Consider the following 24,121-nt stretch of genomic DNA (forward strand, 5'->3'; position numbering starts at 1 on the left):
TCAAAAAATGGGCAGAAGACTAAATAGACATTTCTTAAAAGAAGATATACAGATGGCCAAGAGGCACATGAAAAGCTGCTCAACATCACTAATTATTAGAGAAATGCAAATCAAAACTACAATGAGGTATCACCTCACACCGGTTAGGATGGGCATCATCAGAAAATCTATAAACTACAAATGCTGGAGAGGGCGTGGAGAAAAGGGAACCCTCTTGCACTGTTGGTAGGAATGTAAATTGATACAGCCACTATGCAGAACAGTATGGAAGTTCCTCAAAAAACGAAAAATAGAACTACCATACGACCCAGCAATCCCACTACTAGGCATATACCCCGAGAACACCATAATTCAAAAAGAGTCATGTACCACAATGTTCATTGCAGCTCTATTTACAATAGCCAGGACATGGAAGCAACCTAAGTGTCCATCGACAGACGAATGGATAAAGAAGATGTGGTACATATATACAATGGAATATTACTCAGTCATAAAAAGAAATGAAATTGGGCCATTTGTAGAGACATGGATGGACCTAGAGCCTGTCATACAGAGTGAAGTAAGTCAGAGAGAGAAAAACAAATACCGTATATTAACGCGTATATGTGGAATCTAGAAAAATGGTACAGATGAACTGGTTTGCAGGGCAGAAATAGAGACACAGATGCAGAGAACAAACGTATGGACACCAAGGGGGAAGTGGGGGGTTGGTGGTGGTGGTGGTGGGATGAATTGGGAGATTGGGATTGACATGTATACACTAATATGTATAAAATAGATAACTAATAAGAACCTGCTGTATAAAAAAATAAATTTAAAAAATTCAAAAAAAAGGAATAAATTTTAAAAAAATGAAGTATATAATTCAGCGGGTTTTAGTATATTCGCAAAGTTGTGCATCAATCACCACTCTCTAATTCCAGAACAATTTCATCACCACCAAAAGTAATCCCATACCAGTTAGCAGTTATTCCTCATTACCCTTCCCGTCAGGCCCTGGCTAAAAACTAATCACTAACTTACTGTCTGTCTATATGAATTTTCCTATTTTGGACATTTTCTACAAGTGGAATTATACAATAGGTGGCCTTTCGTGTCTGGCTTCTTAGATTTAGCATAAAGTTTTCGAGGTGTGTCTGTGATGTAGCATGTTTCATGAATCATGTACCATTTGTCCTTTGGAGCATGAAAGTTTTTAATTTTGGTGTAATCAAATTTATCTAGGTTTTTTGTTTTTTGTTTTTGTAGCGTGTAGGCTTCTTAGATATGAAAGCCCCAGCCTAATCCAAGGTCACAAAGATTTACTCCTATGTTTTCTTCTAAACGTTTTAGAGTTCTTAGCTGCTACATTTAGATCTCTGGACTATTTTTTTTAATAAAGTTATTTATTTTATTTATTTTATTTTTGGCTGTGTTGGGTCTTTGCTGCTGCACACGGACTTTCTCTAGTTGCAGTGAGTGGGGGCTACTCTTCGTTGCGGTGCACAGGCTTCTTGGCTTCTCATTACGGTGGCTTCTCTTTGTTTCGGAGCACAGGCTCTAGGCATGCAGCTTCAGTAGTTGTGGCACCCGGGCTCAGTAATTGTGGCTTGAGGTCTTATTTGCTCCGCAGCATGTGGGATCTTCCCGGACCAGGGCTTGAACCCGTGTCCCCTGCACTGGCAGGAGGATTCTTAACCACTGCGCCACCAGGGAAGCCCGTCTGGACTATTTTGAGTTAATTTTTTTGTATGGTTGCGGTAGGGTCCCACTTCATTCTTTTGCATTTCCATTCTTTTGGATATCCAGTTATCCCAGCACCGTTTGTTGAAAAGACCATTCTTTCCTCATAAAATTGTCTTGGCACTTTTGTCCAAAATCAATTGATCATAAATGTAAGGGTTTATTTCTGGATTCTCAGTTCTATTCCACTCATCTCTATTTCTATACTTACTCTAGTAGCACACTGTCTTGATTAGCTTTGTAATAAATTTTGAAATCGGGAAATGTGAGTCCCGACTTTGTTCTTTTTTAGATTGTCTTGGTTATTCTGTGTCCCTTGCATTTCCATATGAATTTTAGAATTGGCTTGTTAATGTTTGCCAAAAAGGCAGCCAGGGTTTCGATAGACGTTGCATTTGAAGCGACAGATCAATTTGGTGAATGTTGCCATTTTAACAATATTAAGTGTTCTGGATGTTTTCCCATTCATTTAGGTTTTCTTTAACTTCCTTTAATGGTGTTTGTAGTTTTCTGTGTACAAGTCTTGCACTTCTGTTAAATTTATTCTTAAGCATTTTATTTTTTTGATGCTATTGTTAATGGAATAGTTTCCTAATTTTGTTTCAGATTGCCATGTTAGTGTATAGAAATACAATTGGTTTTTGCGTATTGATCACGTATCTTGCAACTTTATGGAACTTGTTTGTGTCAAATGCTTTTTCTGCATCTGCTGAGATGATCGTATAGTTTCTGTCCTTTATTCTATTAATATGGTGTATTACATTAATGGATTTGTGTATGCTAAACCAATCTTGCATTCTTGGTAAAAAAATTTTATATGTTTGGATTTAGTTCACTAATATTTGATTCACTAGTATATTGCTGAAGATTTTTATGTCTATATTTATAATGAATAAGGGATATTGGTCTGTAGTTTTCTTGTCTTTGCCTGATTTTGGTATCAGGGTAATGCTGGCCTCATAGAATGATTTGGGACGTCTTTTCTTCTGTTCTTGGAAGAGTTGTGAAGGATTGATGTTAATTTTTCTTTAAATATTTGGTAGAATTCACCCCTGAAGCCATCTGGGCCTAGGCTTTTCTTTGTGGAAAGTTTTTGATTACTAATTTAAACTCTCCTTGTTATAGATCTCTTTAGATTTTCTTTTTGTTCTTGAATCAGTTTTGGTAGTTTGTGTGTTTCTAGGAATTTGTCCATTTCATTTGATAATCTAATCTGTTGTTATACAATTGTTCATAAGATTCCCTTCCAATCCTTTTTATTTGTGAAAGGCTGGTAGTGATGTCCTCGCTTTCAGTCCTGATTTTAGTAATTTGAGGCTTCTCTCTTTTTTTTTCTTGATCAGTCTAGCTAAAGATTTGTCAATTTAATTGATCTTTTCAAAGAGCCATCTGGTTACACTGATTTTCTCTGTTCTTTTTCTATTTTTTATGTCACTTATTTGTGCTTTGTGTAAATGTATTTAGCGTATTTCCCTCTAGTATTTCCTCTGAGTTAGTTTGCTCTTCTTTTTCCAGTGTCTTTAAGGTGGAAGTTTAGTTTATTAATTTGAGATTTTTTTTTTCTTGTTTAATACGGGTGAGTTATAAGTTTCCCTCTAAGAACTGCTTTAGCTGCATCCCACAGTTTTGGTGTGTTGTGTTTTTGTTTCATTCATCTCAAAGTTTTTTATAATTTATCTTCTGATTTCTTTGTTGACCCATGGTTATTAAGAGTATGTTGGTTAATTTCCATGTATCTGCTATTTTTCCAAATTTCTTTTGTCATTTATTTCTAATTTCATTTCATTATGTTCTTAGAATATACTTTGTATAATTTCAATCCCTTTTAATTTATTGGGGCTTTTTAAATGACCAAATATATGATCTTAGAGAACATTCCATGTGCATTTGAGAAAAGCATGTATTCTGCTTTTGTTGGTTGGAATGTTTTATAGATTAGATATCTATTAGGTCAAGTTGGTTTATTGTGTTGTTCAAGTCTCCTTTTCCTTGTTGATCTTCTGCCTAGTCGTTTTATCCATTACTGAAAGTGGGGTATTGAAGTAACCAACTATTGTTGTTGAACTGTTTATTTTTCTCTTCAATTCTGCAAGTTTTGCTTCATATATTTTGGGACTCTGCTGTTATGTGCTTATGTTTATAATTTTATATCTTCCTAATGAAGTCACCCTTTTATCATTATAAAATGTCTTTATCTCTAGTAACAATTTTTGTCTTAAAATCTGTTTTGTGTAGCCTGTATTAGTATAATACAGGCACCCCAGTTCTCTCTTGGTTACCATTTGCATGGAATATCTTCTATCCTTTCCCTTTCAACCTATTTGTGTCTTTAAATAAGGAGTGTGTTTTTGTAGACATAATAGTGTTGGACTTTTTAAAAATACATACAGTACTTCTACTTTCTGCCTTCTGATTGGAGCGTTAATTACATTTAATGCAATTACTAAGGTAGGATTTACATCTGTCATTTTGTTGTTCTTTCTCACCTTCCATCCCTGCCTTCCTTTGTGTTAAACATGTATTTTCTAATATATTATTTTAATTCTCTTTTACTGTATATTTTTGAGTTATTTTCTTCATGGTTACTCTGGAGATTACAACTAACATCTTAATTTAAAACTATCTAGTTTAGATTAATACCAACTTAATTTCTCCATCTTTTGGGCAGGCTGGCCTGAGAGAAAAGAGGGGCAGGCCATACATAGGAATGGTGTGATGGGTTAAATGCTGACCCACAAAATAATATGGACATGTCCTAAGCCCTGGAACTTGTGAATGTGACTTTATTTGGAAAAAGTCTTTACAGATATAATTAAGGATCTCAAGATGAAATAATCCTGGATTATCTGGGAGGGCCCTGAATTCTATGACAAGTGTCCTTAAAAGTAGAAGAAAGGAGAGACACAGGGAAAGGGGAGAGGCCATGTTAAGGAAGCAGGGACTGGAGTTATGTAGCCACAAGCCAAGGAACAACTGGAGCCACCACAAGCTGGAAGAGGCAAGGAAGGATTCTCCTTAAGAGTCTTTGAGGGAGTGTAGCCCTAACACCTCCTTGATTTTGGACTTCCAGCCTCCAGACCTATGAGAGAATAAATTTCTGCTGTTTTAAGCCAGCCAGTTTATGGCTTAAACAAATACAAACAGTGACCTTCAATCTTTTAGAGGGGTTGTGCCAGTGGATGGCAGAGTCTGGTCTTCTCATCTGTGAAACATTTTACTTTACATGGGGTAGGCTGCAAATCTGACGCTTTTTTCTAATACTTCTGAGAAGGTGGAAGAAATTCTCATTTAATGGGTTATAATGGGATCACTAGGAGGAGAAAAATAGGAATTTCCCCCACCCCTTGGCTTCAACCACAATTTTTATGACAAACTTCTGCCCTGTATATATTCTAAACTTCTTTTGCGTAATCCTGTTTTTCTTCCTTGTAAACTCTTTTCAAGCTATTTTTCACCACTTATTGCTTAGGGAGTTTTGGTTTGTGTATTTTCAGCTCATATTTTATCATGCATACACACAATTGTATCTCCTACACTTTTTACATAACATTACAATGCCCTTACGCACATTTAAAAAGCACCTTTTCTCATTTGTAAAATACCAAATGATTTTTGAGATTTCTAATTACTTTTGATGAAAACCAATACAAAGTATTTTTTCCTCTGATTAAACACAAATGATATATTTTTTAAATTTCCTGTATATGATATAGAAATATATTCTGAGAAAAACATGACTTCACTGTATAAATAAAATTTAAAATATACGCTATAATACTCTTTAATTAGAGGCAGTAAAATGTAGGATTAACAACATTGGAGTTAGACTACTTTCAAACCCCAGCTTAAAACTCAAAACATGTGACCTAGGGCAGGTGACAGAACTCTTGCTTTAGCTCTCTAATCTCCAGCACTGTGGTGAGTGTACACATGAACTGCTTACAACAATGCCTGGCACAGGGGCTTCCCTGGTGGCCAGTGGTTAAGAATCCGCCTGCCAATGCAGGGGACACGGGTTCGAGCCCTGGCCCGGGAAGATCCCACATGCCGTGGAGCAACCAAGCCTGTGAGCCACAACTGCTGAGCCTGCGTGCCTAGAGCCTGTGCTCTGCAACAAGAGAAGCCATGACGATGAGAAGCCTGTGCACCTCAACGAAGAGTAGCCCCCACTCCCTGCAAGTAGAGGAAGCCCGTGCACAGCAACAAAGACCCAACACAGCCAAAGGAACAAACAAACAAACAAAAAAACAAAAATGAAAAAGAAAAAAAAATAATGATAGGTAGAATTTATTGAACACTTACTCAGGAGACTATTTCAGTTTTCTGCCATATCCCTAGGGGTGTGTGCCAGCTCTCCTAGGGTTTGTGGCATGTAGGTAGAAAAGTCTGAGAAGTGTTATTTACCTCAGTTCTGTATATCTGGCGTCTAGTAATCTGCCTGATGCAGAGTTGAACCTCAGTAAAGGCTTGTGGAAAATCGCTCCTGCTCTCTGTGCTGGAACATCCTTTCTTCCCTCCTTGGCTGGTGAACTCTTATTGGTCCCTCAATACCCAGGTTAAATGTCACCTCCACTGTGAAATCTGACTGTCTTCTCTGGCTCCCACAGTCCCTGGACTTCTTCAGACCCAGCACTAAGCCCCTTGATTTGGGGCTTCTGGCCTCTAGAACTGTGAAAGAACAACTTTCAGTTGTTTTAAGCTAGCCAGTTTGTAGTAATTTGATACAGCAGCCTCAGGAAACTAATACAGCTTGGAAACAGACAAATGTTTTCTGTGAAATTCCACCAGATCTTGGAACCAGATATTTGGGATTTCTCAATTACTCCCTTCTCAACAAACACCTGACTGCATACCCTAGGCTCTAGCCATGAGGAACTACTCAATGTTTCAGAATAGGAGACGGTGTGACATACATCTTAGCCAGCTCTGGGATCAGATCCAAAGTGTCTTCAGCCTTCTGAATACCCTAGAAAGATAGTATGCTTACCTTTTATTAAAATATTTTTAGTGCAATTATTATATATGAGGTCCTGCACTGGGCACTATACTTACATTAATTTACTTAATCCCCACAGCAACCTTGTTACTATTTTACAGATGGGAAAACTAAAGCTGAGAGAGGGAAACTGGCTTGCCTAGGAACATATAACTAGAAGGTGGCAGAGCCAAGATTCCAAAAGTTCCTGATTCCTGTTGTGTCTGACTCTAAAACACTGTGTTCTTTCTGCTAGGTCAGTCCAGGTGGTGGAGAAATTCACAGTCTAAGGGGGAAAAAAGGCAGATCATTATTCTGCAGAATGACTCAATGATATTTATTACAGAAGCAATTGCTATAAATGCTATCATTATGATCAAGGAGGTCTTCATGGAAGAGGTGGCATTGGAACTGTGCCTTCACTTCAAAAACACATGTCCTGATTCTCTGCGAGGTACCGGGAATCCAGAGATTAATCAGACAAGGTTCTTTTGCTTGAGAAGTTCACAGTGTGTAAGTTTGTGTGTTTGCAGGAGGGGTATGTGTGGCTGCACGTGTGTTACACACTTATTAAAAGACAGTAGAACGCAATAGAATAATCAGGAATGTGGTAGAGGCAAGTTTCCTAACTCAGGGTCCCAGAGTGTATCTGAGAAGCCTTTTGGGATCCCAACCCCAGATGAGATTTGATGGGTAAGTAAACACTAGTCAGGAGGAGAAAAGTAGCAAAGGCTTTTCAGGAACAGCATAAACACCCCATTCACAGAAGTCAAACAGCGTCCTGAGGTGCCTGGCTCAGCCTACCAGTTAGTGGAGTGTGAGGAGGGGCGGGGACTTGTGGGTTGGAACTGGTCGTGGGTGGAGCTGGCAGGACTGCCCGACAAGTTTCTGGTCTTGGTGCATCCTGCGTGGTGGCTTTCTGTCGAACCATAAAGTATTCCTTTTCAATCCTTACACGTTGACGAGAGTCCCCTCAGGAAAAGATTACTCTGGGAAACTGCAACTACAGACCGGCCACCGCCACCCAGCTGGCGCCAAATGCGTCCCCGCCCTCCAAGGGAGGCCCGTTACCATGGCAACTAGGTCAGGGCGGAAGTGGCTCCCAAAACTGACTCTCACTAATCAGGTGACTCTGCTGCCTTCTGCACGTGACACCGGAGCCCAGGCGCAAGGTCTACCTAGTCAGACTCCGCCTCTCTTTCCCTTTACTGACAACTGACAGCGACCTCGAGCAATGGTCCTTGCGACTCCCCCAGGAGACCCCGCCCCGTGGTAGTGGAAGAACCAATTAGACTGGGAAAAAAATGAAGCAACGCCCCAGGTTTTACCTCCCCTTGACAGACGCAATTTAGGCCATCCCTGGGTTCCTCCGCCCCTAGCCTGTTCCTGCCGGCGATAGACAGACCTTCTGCCCAATAGCGCGTCCCTTTTCTGTCGTTGGGTCCCGCCCCCGTGGGAGCTGAACCAATGGGCAAGCCAGGTCTCAGCGGGTGGTGGGGGTTGCACTGCGGTAATATGGCTCTTCCTTAGCCAGCGGCGGCGGCGGCCGGCGGTGGGGTAGAGCGGTTCTGCCTCTCGGGTGACTGGTTTCTGGGCTGCAGGGGCTCAGCGGGTCGTGACTAGGCGGTGGTGGCGGATGCCGGAAGAGCGCCAGCCCCGCCGCTTGGCGGCTCCCGGGTCAAGATGAGCGCTTCAGCGTCGGTCGGGGGCCCGGTCCCCCCGCCGCCCCCGGGCCCGGCCGCCGCGCTGCCTCCCGGTTCTGCCGCGCGGGCCCTGCATGTGGAGCTGCCGTCTCAGCAGGTAACCCCGCGGGCTCGCGGCGCTCGGGAGGGGCCGGGAGGAGGCCGATGATGGGACCCCGTGGGCGGCGAGTTGACCCTGTACCGGCCGGGAGACCCTGAGAAGTGACCGGGAAGAACTCTGAGGACCGAGGAGGGCTGTCCAGAGGTCTTGGGAGGGGAGGAATCCAGGGATGGCCAAACCTCTGGGGGATCCTCGAGTCCCGGGAGACATCCCGTTACAGGAGATGGGCTGGGAAGAGGCGGGAAGGGACCCAGTGAAACTCCCTTGGGGCCCGCCTGTCCCACTCCGTAGGGAGGTGGGGATTCCCTGGCGCAGACCCTCCCCTTTATCCCTCTTGGGAAGGGACCCGGGGAAGCCCCGGTGTCCCAGGAGAGACGGGGGAAAGCGCTTTTCCTTTCTTAACTCACTTGCTGACAAACCAATTGGTACTCTGTGCTGCGGGCCAAGTGAGGAGTCTTTAGAGTTTCCAGCATTTACTTTTAATCTCTCGTTATTATGAAGTACTCCCTTAAACTCTCAAGAAAAATCCTTTGGGACTTTGGGTTTCCTTCCTAATTCTCCGACCCCCAAGGAACGCATTTTAGCAATTTAGAAGGGGGGGGTCTACTGCATTCCGTCAGATGAGTATCCGTGGAAGCACATTTGCTGTATATATTCATGTCTTCCCCCATCCTTTAGCAAGGCGTAAAGGGCTTCTTGGATCCAACTTGGATCCACATTGTAAGCGGATAATAAAGAGAGAACACCGAGTTTGGGGACCTGACAAAATTCTTTGTATCACCCACCTATCTGTAGAGTACTTCTTCTTTCCTTCTCTCCCTTGCCTTCTTGCTCTCCCCCAAGAGGAGACTTTGCAGGAACTTTAGCATTAAAGAGACGGAAAGAAAGTACCTTTCATCTTCCCGCATCCACGAAGAGGACCTAAGAGAAACGGTCAGTCGTTGAGAATTTACCATGTTGGGTTTGTGCCAAGTGCTCAGCTGGCTGGTAGTTGATTTAACCTCACAACTCTGGGCGGTAGCTATTTTTATTAGCTCCATTTTGTAGTTCAGGAGACTGAGGCTTAAGTTTGTAAAATCGCTTGGCCAAAGCCTTGCTGTTAGTGAGTGGTGGGGCGGGCTTTCAGAATCCAGCCTCTGACTGTAGCCCCAGCACGTGGTTGTTGTGCTGCAGACTTGAGCAGTCTTTTCTCCACCATCTCCACACAGGACAGAGTTCTTTCCTACCCTTCCTCCAACTTCCCATCCCTGTCTTAGTACTTAGGAAAGAGTCAGATGGAAGAAAGCAGAGGCTGGGGGCAGAGGGGGGATGGGCAATGGGATGGATTTGAATACAGGAAAGTGTGGGGATGTGGGGACTGCTAAAGGGAAGGAGAGCTGGAGATCAGAGCTACAGTGGTGGCCATGGAGCTGAGTTGTTTGCAGAAGCAAGGGCTTTCTGTGCGGTAGAAGAGGATCTAAAAGACTGGGATAGCATGGGCCCTGGTTTTGGGGCGCTGTTGGGAAGGGAGTTTGTGGAGGGTATGAGTTTGAGGGTACTGAAGTTTGGATTGTATTTGCAAGATGCTGGGGGAGAGTGAAAGTCTGGTGGGGGAGACTAGCCTCTGGAATGAGCATTAATGTGAATTTTCATGTGTGGGGCGGGAGGTGGGTTGTGAGAGTGGATACTGGGAGAGGCAATGATGGACATTGGTACAGGCATCCTGGAGAAATCCTAAAGGAGTCAAGAGCCAAGAGGGGTTTAGTTTGGGAGAGCTTTGGGAAAGTGTGGGATTAGGAAAGAGAAAGCATCATTTGTTTCATAGAGCCTGTTCTCTGATAACAGTTCCCAGTTTAACATTGGGGGAAATAATCCAAACAAACTGTCCGTGGAATAAATCCAACTGCATTTGTAAGTGTTTGTCCAATTTTTGGATTTGTGCCAAGGGATATGTAGTGGCTTAAGCGTACGGCTGAATGCTCTGTGATCGCTGAGTATGGTATTTACAGCTTTCTGGGGGTGTCATCCTTCTTGAATTCTTGGAAGGCAGCCTATATAACAAAAGCACTTTACTTTTGCTCTTGACATTAATTTTGCTTTCTGGGTCAAAATGCTCAAGTTTTTAGGATATTAAAAAAGTAAACATTTTTATTAAAGGGTTATCTGTATAAAGTGTACCAATTATTAGTACACAGCTTGATGAATTGTCACAAAGCAAAGAAAGTTATGGAGGTACTACCCAGATTAAGAAGTACAAAATTATTACCATCCCGGAAGTCCCCCTCATGTTCTCTCCCATCTCTACTTTTTCTTTGTCTCCAGAGGAACCACTATTCCGATTTCTAACATAAGAGAAAAGTTTTTGCCTGTTCTTGAACTGTATATAAATGGAACCACACAAAATGTATTCTTTGCTCAATATTGGTTATGAGAATCAGAGAATGTGTGTGTGTGTGTATAAAAACTTTTTTCTTTTAGCATTAATTTGTTGTCTTTTTTTGCCTGTGGCTTTTGCAGAATTTCAAGGGTTTAGATAAATTGGAAATTCAATTAACTTTCTTTTGAGTAACACTTTGAAAATTGTGTCATTTTAATAGATTCCATGCTATTTGATAAGATGTCAATATTTCTAAACAGGTAAACAAACCTTGTTGATTTAGGATTTCTACAATAAAGTTGATTATTTCAAAGCATAGATTCAATGGTTTCTCCCAGCCACCCCCAGCCTGTTTCTAAGGTAGGGTTTTTCAACTTCAGCACTGTTGACATTTTGGGTGGGTAGGTGGGTCTGTAAGATGTTTTGTCACCTCCGTGGCCTCTACCCACAGTATACCAGCAACACCATCTCAGGCCTGACAGTCAAAAATGTCTTTAGATGTTGCCAAATGTCTCTTAGGGGGCAAAATTACTTCTGGTTGAGAACCACAGTTCTAAGGTATATTTTTGTTTTAGGACAGAGAGTACCCCTGCTATTATTTACTCATTTATTCCAGTCTTCATTAAGTCCCATTGATTCTAGTGGCTGTATTGTTTAAAATATTAATTTACTGTATATTAGTTCCAAAAGTATTGGACTCCCCCCTACCCCCAATCTGCCTCCAGAAGAAGATTTATTTTGTTTTGGCTCAAAGAAAGCCCACAAAACTGTAAGACCTAACTTATTTTTCTTATTTTAATCCACTTTTCTTAAAGAAAAAATATAGTTAACACTGCATAACTCCTGAACCTTTACATTTATGAGTACTAACTACAGTCCATAATATTATAGCTACTTGGTTGTGTCAAATGGATCTACTACTTAATTTTTGCCTCCTTTTGCTTCTGTAGGATTTTGCTTTACCTGTAATTTAAGCCTGAACTGGTCACACATTTTGAAGATTGTTTTTGCTCTTTAATTTTTGGTTGAGGTTTGTAATTAACTAGTGAATATAAGCTCATCTGAAGAATAACTTCCTTCACATTAGGCATTTTGAAATAAAAATTTGTGTTTTGTAGTAGAGGTATTTATTATGCCCTTAAAAGTTTGAGAGCATTTCTTTCCTTCCCAAAGGCTTCCTCCTTTGAGTATAACCTAACTACATTTCTCAGATACTCGGAGCTGGGGAGGCTTTTTAGTGATTGTTTAGTGACCCTTTTTGGGTCACTCCATACATAAACACATAGTTTTGCATGCAGTTATAGTCCTAACCTAGTTTAATCCCTTCCATTTAAAAAATTTTACAATTCATTATTATTTTTCTTAGACAGTTGTCATCAGTATACATACATCTGCCACATTTTTGTATAATAATGTTTAGTTATGTTTGTTTAACCCCCATTGGTAGACTTTTGGACTGTTTCCAGCTTTTCTGTGTTATTTTGTTGCAATGAATATCCATATATAGGTATCTTTGAAATCATTCACTCAAAGGATATATACACATACACATGTATACATATATACACATATACACACACACATATATAACCTACATACACATATACATTTTTTTTGTTATTTAAATTTGTATTTCTTAGTTATCAGTTATGTTTTAGTAGCTTCATTTATTATATGCCAAACACTGTGCTAAGTATATGAACTCATTTATCCTTACACAACCCTACGAGTTTCAATATTTTTGCCTAGATTTGTGTAGCATTTTCATTTCTTTTGTGACTTGCTTGTTCACGTCCCTAGCATTAATTTTTCTGATTACTTGCTCATGTTTTTTATTCATTTAAAGAGTGTTTTTCTTGTCTTTTTATGGGAGGAGGTAGGGAATATTAGTGCTGTTAACCTTTATTTCCCTTGAATTTTTAAAAATAGACTTTATTTTTAATTTTATTTTATTTTTCCTTTTGGCTGTGCACGCAGCTTGTGGGATCTAAATTCCCCGACCAGGGATTGAACCCGGGCCCCCAGCAGCGAAAGCGCAGAGTCCTAACCGCTGGACCGCCAGGGAATTCCCTAGACTTTATTTTTTAGAACAATTTTAGATTTACAGACAAATTGAGAGGATAGTACAGAAAGTTCCCATATATTGTATACCCATTTTCCCCTATTTTTAACATCTTTCGTTAATATGGTACATTTGTTACAATTGATGAATCAGTACTGATACATTATTATTAACTAAAGTCCATATTTTATTCAGATTTCCTTCATTTAAAAAAATTGTGGTAAGATATACATAATATAAAATTTGCCATTTAAATCATTTTTAAGTATAATTCAGTGGCATTAGGTACATCCTCAATGTTGTGCAACCATCACTACTATCCATTTCTGGAATTTTTCATCATCTCAAACAGAAACCGTACTCATTAAACAACTCCCCATTCTTCCTTCCCCCAGCTCCTGGTAAACTCTGTTCTACTTTCTGTCTCTATGACTTTGCTTATTCTACCTTCTTATTATAAGGGAATCATACAATATTTGCCCTTTTGTGTCTCGCTTATTTCATTCAACATAATGTTTTCAACATTCATCCATGTTGTAGCATGTATCAGACTTTCATTTCTTTTTAAGGCTGAATAATATTTATATACTACATTTTGTTTGTTCATTCATCTGTTGACGGATCCTTAGTGTTTACCTAATATACTTTTTCAGGATCCCATCGTGCACACCACATTATATTTAGTTCACCTGTCTCCTTAACCTCCTCTTGGTCGTAACAGTTCCTCAGACTTTCCTTCTTTTTGATGACCTTTATCGTTTTGAGTACTTCTCAGGTATTTTGTAGGATGTCCCTCTATTGGAATTTGTCTGGTGTTTTTTTTTTGTTTTTTTTTTCCTGATGATTAGATTGGGGTTATGGGTTTTTGGGAGAAAGGCTGGAGAAGTAAAGTGCCATTTTCATTCTATCATTTCAAGAGTGCATACTATTAACATGACTTATCACTATTGATGTTAACCTTCATCATCACCAGTGAAGTTGTGTTTGTCAGGTTTCTCTGCTGTAAGGTTACTTTCTCCCACTCACCCCTCCATACTGGCCTCTTTGGGAGGAAGTCGCTATGTACAGTCCACACTGAAGGAGTGGGGATTGATACTCCCCCTCCTTGAGGGCAGAGTATCTACATAAATTACTTGGAATTCTTCTGCATGGGAGAGTTCTATCAGTAACCACTTCCTTTTACAGATGAGGAATCTAAGGTCTGGGTAACTTTCTCAAAGTAACAAAGGGTGTCATCACAGGGACTGCAGTTTAGGTCTTTGATTCCCACTTTCCATAGATACCTATTCTTTTCAGGGTCTGGTGAAAAACAAAAGCTTTAAGTTATCTCAAGGTTCGAGACCATCATGCTTTTTATTTTATTTCCCACAGCACCTTTACATAGCACTGTGCTGATTACATAGTAGGAGCTCGGTACATTTTTTATTTTAAAATTTTATTTGTATACGGATTATTCCTTTGAAGAACTTAACAGCCTAAAGAGAGGAAGGAAATGGGATTGAAACACATATAAGAAAAAAATGATAGAAGCACAAAAGCTTTCTAAAACTTAATTTAGCTGTATGTGATATATATTTTTCCCTTACATGTTTCTGTTTATTAGATGTCTTACTTTTGTCAGTCTGATTTAATCATCTTTTTATTATGTGTTTGAAAGATCTGTTTCGTTGGCAAGGCCACTGAAGGCAGAGAGAAGGCCGTATCTTATTGGAAACATATGCCCCGTGCAATGTTATGTATATTTATTCCTTCCACAAATATTTGTTGAGCCCCTTCCTTGTGACTCAAATAAAAAAATAGTGTATAGTTGTGTTGTATAGCTATACAATAAAATGATGGCAATTTTTGAGCTGTTTTGGTTCTTGTAAACAAATCGGTGTGAGGAAGCTTCAGAAACAAAGAAAATATCAGCATCCTAAAATCATTATTTTTATGTGATAAAATGCCATTAGGAATTTAAGATTTTAAAATTTTTTTGTGTGTGTGTGAAAATGTTTAGTTTTCCTTTGAAAGGAAAAGCTATGTTCTTATTCAGTGTTAACTTTAAAATTTCTCTACTGGGTCACAGTTCTTAACTTTGCGGCAGAAAATTCAGAAGTGAAACTGACTGGAAATAGAGCCGGAGCAGAATTGAAACTAGTAAGTTAGGCCTGAGTGAGTAGTAAAATGAAAAAAAAAAAAAATTAGGTTTTCATATTTTCCAAATGTATATTTTTGATAATCTGTGTATTTTCATCAGTAGACATATTACTACTGGGGGAAAAATATTTGTCATTTTTGATGTGCTTGAATGAGTGCAGATACAAACTAGGGATGTTTTAGAAAAATTAGACAGGTCTATATTAAGAGAGGGGTTGAAACATTCTAGGTTTTATACTTTGTTTTAGGTTTAATGGCATCAGTAACTTCTCAGTTAAATTTTTTTAATGTCTTGTATCTTAGGAGTTGTGTTCTTAGCTTATACATGTAGCGGAGCACATGGAGAATGGAAACTTGACATTGGAATTTTTTCAAAAACATATTTCATAGTATACTTTTTTGGTTTAATATTATATACCCTTGTTTTCCATCTTATTTTAAGATGGAAGCATGAATTTTGAATCATAGAATTTTATAGATGCAAATTCTGAAGCCCTCAGAGGTGAAACTATTCTCCTGGCCAGAGACTTGGTCCCTCTGTTTATTTCCACCCTCAGGGAGTCAGTAAAGAGTATTAATTTAACAAATCTGAATTGAGTGCCCTGCTCTTCCTGCTGGTTGCAAAGACCTGACCGGATCCTGGGTCTCTCATGAGCATTTCACTGTGCTTGGCTTGGAGTTTTGAGAATTTGTTTCTTAGACTTATCTCTGGGCTTTGACACATTATCCCTACAACTTTGGGGATTTTAGGCTAGAATTAAAATGTAGGAGAGACTGTATTTTAAACTTCTCTTTTCAGGCTGAGCTGTCAGACTCCATCCCCTTTCCCCCTGTTATGGTATGTATTAGTGAAACTTTGGAATGTCCCTGTGTAATTTGAGTGATCAGTCTTCCTGTTTTGTTCCAGTCTATCCTTTTTTGAATATCCCACTTAAGAAGTCCTGATTCTTTACCGCTTCGCATTTCTGAAACAGCAGCCATCTGGTGATTGTGGGGTTTTTGATGTGAGGAATTTTATTTGTGTAATGTTTGATGCTGATTGCCATAGACGTCATTTACTAGTAATGTTAACATTCATTGAAAAACTGGAGTCAAGTGCATTTATTGCTTGAGAAGCTGAGAAAGCTGAGTATTAGAACCCAGCACTTAGGAATCTCTGTTTGCTGGTCCATTGAAATATCTGGTACTTTTTCCCACCATGGTTTTTAGAATGTCCTACAAGATGCAGTCAGGCTTTTTTGAAAATAATGAGGAAAACAAGGAAGCTGAAACTGACAGCTGCCTTTGGCTTTTGTCAGTAGATTCCTGGGTAAGAAAAAAAGAGAAGATACAAATGAGTGAAAGTGGAAATCAGACTTTTATGGTCTATTTTTTTCCGGGAAAAACTTGGACCTCTTTTAACAACTATATTTTTTTGACTAAGGGCTTAACTGTGAGCTACATGTGTTCATGTTAACCTATGTCAAAACTAGTTCTAAGTGCAGAAGTGGAAGAAACTGACCGAGTAATCCGTCTATTCAACAGATATTTATAAAGTACCTCCTTTGATTTATGTTAAGCACGGGATTAGCAACTATATGTCTTGTTTCCTCCAACCTACTTAAGTCTTTCAGAGGATATGAATTATTTCCTGTTACAATTCCAGTCTTTTTTTTTGTATAAGAGCTAATACAGGGGCTTCCCTGGTGGCGCAGTGGTTGAGAATCTGCCTGCCAATGCAGGGGACACGGGTTCGAGCTCTGGTCTGGGAAGATCCCACATGCCGTGGAGCAGCTGGGCCCGTGAGCCACAACTACTGAGCCTGTGCGGCTGGAGCCTGTGCTCCGCAACAACAGAGGCCACGATAGTGAGAGGCCCGCGCACCGCGATGAAGAGTGGACCCCACTCGCCGCAACTAGAGAAAGCCCTCGCACCGAAACGAAGACCCAACACAGTCAAAAATAAATAAATAAATTTATTAAAAAAAAAAAAAGAATACAGGAAAACTACACTTTTTTTTTTTTTAACACAACATGAAACTAATTTAGGAGTATGAAAAAGCTGTGTTTTAAGTCTCGCAGCATGTGGGATCTTAGTTCCCCGACCAGGGATTGAACCCGTGCCCCCTGCAATGGAAGTGTGGAGTCTTAACCACTGGACCACCAGGGAAGTCCCTAAAATGTTAATATAAGGGTATATTTGAAAAGCAGCGACATGGGAAAGACTTTATAATTTTTCATTCTGAAAATAGATCAGAAAGCAAGATAGGCAGGTAGGCTGCAGGGTGCTCATTTCAGGTATAGGATATTTTACAGGACTGTACTCATTACAGGATAGAGTTGGTCCCATCATAGAACTGTACATATAGTAGGTATTTCAAGCTTGTTTTAATGAATTGACTAAATGGAGTTTTTCCTACATGCAAGGTATTTAATATAAATATAAAAATAAAGAACAGTTGTCCCAGTGCTCTTGAGTGACTGGTTTACATTTGATATTCCTTTATTTCTACCAAAAGAAATCAGTCTGATTATTAGATGGGGGCACTAGAATTGCAGAATTTCTTAATTGTACATTAGCTGCATTTTTGATATTTTATAAACTTGGATGTTTTAAAACTACCTGCAAATTACTAAAAATCGTTGCTCACTATTACTACCTTGTATTTTCAAGAATAGGTTACCTTATCAATGCCCTCTTCAATGAGGTAGCAAAATATGCAGTGCATTTTAGATATTTTATCAAAAATAAAAACAAAGTAAGTTGGTACTTAGAAGTAAACATAAAATCTGTTAAAAAACGGAAAAATTTAATTAATTGGTATTAAATTTCTGATGTGTACCAAATACTGTGTTAGACTCTGGTGTACTTCTTTCTCTAACTTCTCTTATTGTTGGAGTACCAGAATATCTTTGAATACGGTTTTACAATTTCTTAAAAGCAAATAATTATTTCTTTTCTTTTTTTCCCTTTAATATTTATTTATTTATTTGGTTGCGCCAGGTCTAAGCTGCGGCACGTGGTGGGCTCCTTAGTTGTGGCATGCGAACTCTTAGTTGAGGCGTGCATGTGGGATCTAGTTCCCTGACCAGGGATCAAACCCGGGCCTCCTGCACTGGGAGCGCGGAGTCTTAACCGCTGCACCACTAGGGAAGTCCCTGTCCCTAACATTTTCATTCCTCAAATATTGTGCTCAACTCTGTTCTACACTATCATTTGTATAACAGTTTTTTTTTTTTTTTTTTTTTTTTTTTTGCGTTCCTACCATGTATACCACAGTGGTGAAAAATATGTTTTCTAGAACCTGATGCTTGGGTTCAAATCCTGGTTCCACAATTTCCTGGTTGGCAGTCTGGAAGCTACTTAATCTCCCTATGTCTCAGGGAGGCTCAGATCAAATGGGCATAACAGCACCTACCCTGTAGGGTTGTTGAAAGAATTATGTGGGTCATAAATTTGCCTAAAAAGGTGCTTGGTGCGTAGTAACTGCTCAATGCTCACGAAATATTAGCTCTTGCTACTATCATTACTACTACTACTGCTGCAGTTTGTCAGGCTCCGAGGATACAGGATAAATAAGGCACTGTCCTTGCCCTGGAGGGATTTATAATCTAATGGTTAAGGCAACTACGTCAGCAGACCATTTTAGTGTAATATAAGAGATGGTTTGAACTAAATGCTGAAGTGGGAAAGAGAAGGAAAAGCATTCTAGCAGAGGGACCAGCTTGAGCAAAAAGGTAAGTAGGTGTAAAAGCGAATGGCAGATAATCATGTGAGGCTGGAGTTTAAGGATCTTGGAGGAGGATGGTGGAAACAAATGAGCTGGAGAGGTATAGTTTGGGATTAGATTATGGAGGGCCATGTGTGCCATGCTTTGGAATTTGGACATAATCCTGGAGGTAGAGGGGAGGACTGTCTTTTTTTTTTTAGTAGACTTTATTTTTTAGAGCAATTTTAAGTTCATAGCGAAATTGAGCAGAAGGTACAGAGATTTTCCAAGTACTTTCTGCCCCTGTATGTACATAGCTTCCCCCATTAGCAGCATCCCACACCACAGTCACATGTTTGTTACAGTTGATGAACTACATTGACACATCATCATCAGCCAAAGTTCATAGTTTACATTAGGGTTTACTCTTGGTGTTATACATTCTGTGGTTTTGAACATATGTATAATGACATGTGTTCACCAATATAGTATCACGCAGAGTAGTGTCACTGCCCTAAAAATCCCTTGTGCTACACCTACACCCTGTGCTACATCTACAACTCCCTCCCCACTAGCCATGAATGAAAATTGTTCCACATCCTTGTTAGCATTTGGTGTGGTCAGTATTCTGGATTTTGGCTCTTTTAATAGGTATGTAGTGGTATCTTGTTGTTTTAGTTTGCATTTCCCTAATGAAAAATGATGTGGAACATCTTTTCATATGCTTATTCGCTGTCTGTATATCTTACTTGATGAGGTGTCTGTTAAGGTCTTTGACCCATTTTTCAATCAGGTGGTTTTGTTTTTTTATTGTTGAGTTAAGAGTTCTTTGTATATTTTGGGTAACAGTCCTTTGTCAGATGTGTTTTTTGCATATATTTTCCCCCATGGCTTGTTTTCTCCTTCTCTTGACATTGTCTTTCAGAGAGCAGAAGTTTTAGATTTTTTTTTTTTAATTAATTAATTAATTAATTAATTAATTTTGGCTGTGTTGGGTCTTCGTTTCTGTGCGAGGGCTTTCTCTAGTTGCGGCGAGTGGGGGCCACTCTTCATCGCGGTGCGCGGGCCTCATTATCACGGCCTCTCTTGTTGCGGAGCACAGGCTCCAGACGCGCAGGCTCAGTAGTTGTGGCTCACGGGCTCAGTTGCTCCACGGCATGTGGGATCTTCCCAGACCAGGGCTCGAACCCGTGTCCCCTGCATTGGCAGGCAGATTCTCAACCACTGCACCACCAGGGAAGCCCGAAGTTTTAGATTTTAATGAAGTCTAGTTTATCAATTATTTCTTTCATGGAGAGTGTGTTTGCTGTTGTATCTAAAAAGTAGTTGCTGTTCCCAAGGTCACCTAGATTTCTTCTATGAATTTTATAGTTTCGCATTTTTACATTTAGGTCTGTGGTCCATTTTGAGTTGGTTTTTGTGAAAGGGTAAGGTTTGTGTCTAGATTCTTTTTTTGTGTGTGGAGGTCCAGTTGTTCCAGCACCATCTGTTGAAAGACTATCTTTACTCTACACCTACACCTTGCGCTACATCTACAACTTCCTCCCCACCAGGCATGAATGAAAATTGCTCCACATCCTTGTTAGCATTTGGTGTTGTCAGTATTCTGGACTTTGGATATTTTAATAGGTGTGTAGTATTGCCTTTGCTCCTTTGTCAAAGATCAGTTGACTATACTTATGTGGTATAAGTTTCTGAGCTCTCTATTCTGTTCCTTTGATTTACTTATTTATTCAGTTTGTCAATATCCACAAAATAGCTTGCTGGAATTTTGATAGGGATTGCACTGAATCTATAGATCAAGTTGGAAAGAATTGACATCTTAACAATATTGCATTTTCCTATCCATGAGTATGGATTTTCTCCATTTATTTAGTTCTTCTTTGATATCTTTCATTAGAGTTGTATAGTTTTCCTCATGTAGATCTTGTTCATATTTATACCTAAGTATTTCATTTTGGAGGAGTATAATGTAAACGATATTGTGTTTTTAAATGCAAATTCCCTTTGTTCGTTGCTGGTATATAGGAAAGCAATTGGCTTTTGTAAATTTACCTTGTACCCTGCAACCTTGCGATAATTGCTTAGTTCCAGGAGTTTGTGGTTGATTTTCTCAGATTTTCTACATAGATGATCATGTCATCTGTTGAACAAAGACAGTTTTATTTCTTCCTTCTCAATCTCTATACCTTTTATACCTTTTCTTGTCTTATTGCTAGTACAAGCTAGTACTTGTTTTTCTTTTCTTTTTTAAACTTTTTGTTTAGAAAGAATTACAAGCTTATTGAAAAATTGCAAAAATAAAACTTGTACAAGAATACCTTTATACCCTTTACCCAGAGTCATCTATTGTTAACATTCCATTTGCCTTATCATTTGCAAGCTATCTCTTCCTAGGTCTATACAGATACAGATAAGTTTTTTTTTGGTGTGTGAATCATTTGAAGTTAAGTTACATACATCCTGACCTTTTATCCTTAAATACTTGAGTATGTATTTCCTAGAAGAGGTATGTTCTCTTTTATATCTGCAGTATAGTTATCAGTTTCAGTAAATTAACATTGATATAATGCTTTTATCTAATCTATGGTTCATAATCTGTCAGTTGATCCCATAATGTCCTTTATAGAACATTTCTTTCTCCAGTTCATGATCCATTCTAGAGTCAGGTATTGCATTTAGTGGTTTTATCTCTTCTTTAAGGTAGAACATTTCTGCAGCTTTTGTCTCTTTTTTTAAGGTCAGTGTCATTATACAGATAGACCCCTTCCTCCCTTTTTAAAATAGACTATTCTTCATTTTCTGTTTACCTGATGTTTCCTCATGATTAGATTCAGATTATGCATTCTCTCAATTGGAATTTCTTTTTCTTTTTTTTCTTTTTTATGGCCATGCTGCATGGCACGTGGGATCTTAGTTCCCCAACCAGGGGTTGAACGCGCACCACCTGCATTGGAAGCTTGGAGTCTTAACCACCGGACCACCAGGGAAGTCCCTTCAATTGGAATTTCATGTGTGGTGATGCGTCCTTCATAGGGTATCACTTCTGGAGACAAATGATGTCCATTTGTCCCTTACTGGCGATGTTTATTTTGGTCACTCGGTCAATATATTATCTGATTTCTCAACTATATAATTCTGTATGTGTGTGTCTGCCCTTGAAACTAACTAATAAACAGTCTGTAGGGAGACACTTTGAGATCATGCATATATCCTGCTTCCCCCCCCACCCCCCCCGCCCCAGATTTATCATCCATTGATGATTTTTAAAAAAAATTAATTTATTTGGCTGCGCCGGATCTTAGTTGCGGCACACGGGATCTTTAGTTGCGGCATACGAACACTTAGTTGCAGCGTGTGGGATCTAGTTCCCCAGCCAGGGATGAACCTGGGCCCCTGCATTGGGAGTGTGGAGTCTGAGCCACTGGACCACGAGGGAAGTCCCCCCATTGATGATTTTTGTCTGAGGTAATCTTGGCTATCATTGTGGTAAAATTATGATTTACGAGCTCTTAACACTCCCTCCACATTTACCAGTCTGCCCTTGGCATTGTATTGTGAGAGTAGGACAGTTTTGAGGAGAGACTGGCAGTGAGAAGAGTCATTGAGAAGGCGGTAGGGAGAAGGCTGCTGATGAAGTTTCTAAATAAGGGGAGACTGAGGCCTAAGCTGTGAGGCAGTGTGAGATATTCATTCATTCATCATTCCTTTATTCCTTCAGCAAACATTTATTGAATATCCGTGTGGCTGCGCTTGGGATAAATAGATGGTTTTGGTTCTTAAGGAGTTTATAGTCACAGGAGGCTACAGAAAGGCCAAGAGTTGTGACAAAATAGAAGTGCTATTAAGAGGTATATATAAAATATAACTTTAATGTGTATGTTAAATATAACATACACATAAGGCTACTGTCTTAGGGCACTGTGAAATATCTAATCTTGTCCGTGGTTTACTCATTGGTTCATCCATCAAACACTTACTGAGTATCTACTTTGTGTCAGGTGCTAAGTGCTATGGGTAAAAAGAGGAATGAAACTTGGTTTCTTTATTTAAGGCTCACCCCTCTTTTGGGGGTACACAGCCATATAAACATAGTTGATAAAGCATGATTGTGAGCATGATTGTGGTAAGTGCTGTGATGGTGGCATGTATATAGCATAGTCATGGCACAGAGGGGAGAAATTATCATCTTGGTTTAGGGTAGTGGATGGGGCAGTGTGGTCAGGAAGGATGTCTCAAAAGTGGAGATTCTGAGTTGGGTCATGAGGAATGATTTGACATTTGTCTGCTTAATTGTAGATACTCATTTTAGTCCAACTCTGTGATTACCATTTGCTGTCATATTTTCCTCCAGTCAAGATTCATGGCTCGTTTTCACACACTACTAGAAATATCCTTTAAAAATTATTCATGAATGAACTTGCCACTCTTACCCTTTTATCTTTTGTCATGCTGCCTTGTGTTTTTAGTAGCTAATGTCTTTAAAACCATTCTCGTAGTATTTTTAGCTACAGTAGTTAGAACTATCTCCCCCACTTAACAGGTGAGAGAATCAAGGCCCAGAAAAGAACAATGAAGAGCTAGAGTTCATACGCAGCTATTTTGGTTCTAAATTTGGCGCTTTTCCCACTATCTTAGTGTGTTTGCTTCTTGGATTTAAAGCACAGTTTTCCAGCTTCACCTTTGTCTCTACCTTCACAAACCTGTATAGCTCGGGTTAGGTGGATAGATTTTGAACCTACAGGTAAACTGACCACTAAAAGCTGAGGCAACCTGTAGGGTAATAATTGTTACATTATTGAAGTACCTTATGCACTAGCACTGTGTCTAAGTGCTTTGCAGTTCTTCCCTTTACTCTTCATTCATTGCAACTCTATGAGGTAGAAGCTGTTATAGCTCCATTTTACAGATGAGGTGTCTGAAGGTTAGAGAGATTAGTTACATACCCAAGGGAAATAGCAGAGCTGGGACTCAAACCTAAGTTGGCTAAGTTTATCCACAACACAAAACCAGTGTTTGGTATAATTGGAATAAATAGCTCACAGTCTGATTTTGATCTGAAGTACATGCCCTTTGTTTTTTCTCAGGTTGATTTAATTGAACTCAGTTTGTATCTGGGAGTCTCTGGAACTGTTTACCCTAGTGCTGCAGTGTACTGGCTGTTGCACAGGAGTTAGTCCTCATGTCACGAGTGGCTTAATCTGCCTCTTTATTTCTTTTGTGGCTGAGCATCTATAAAAGTCCCATATTATTGGCTCTTAAAAAAGTCAAAACTTCTTGGTGCAGATGTGGAAATGCGGCAGAGACCAGGGCTCTTAACTTTATTGAATTTATGTAGGAGAGGTAGTCAGAGGTATTTAGTCTTCCATTTCGTTG

General features: G+C 39.5%; 1 protein-coding gene across 6 annotated transcripts in view; it reads left to right on the top strand.

The window, feature by feature from the left end:
* The first annotated feature begins 8,169 nt into the window (after positions 1–8,169).
* Positions 8,170–24,121, top strand: part of UVRAG (UV radiation resistance associated) — a 316,243-nt gene continuing 300,291 nt past the window's right edge. For 3 of the 6 annotated variants that reach the window (XM_082342239.1, XM_082342241.1, XM_082342242.1), the window contains exon 1: positions 8,171–8,497. In XM_082342239.1, coding sequence (XP_082198365.1) covers positions 8,381–8,497 — 117 coding nt within the window. In that variant the 5' untranslated portion in view covers positions 8,171–8,380. Of the gene's footprint in view, positions 8,498–9,343; positions 9,434–24,121 lie in introns of those variants that run through there. The other 3 variants (XM_082342238.1, XM_082342240.1, XM_082342243.1) reach the window with 3 other exon arrangements.

Source organism: Balaenoptera borealis, assembly GCF_965194805.1.
Source record: "Balaenoptera borealis genome assembly, chromosome: 11".
NCBI classification, from domain to species: Eukaryota; Metazoa; Chordata; class Mammalia; order Artiodactyla; family Balaenopteridae; genus Balaenoptera; species Balaenoptera borealis.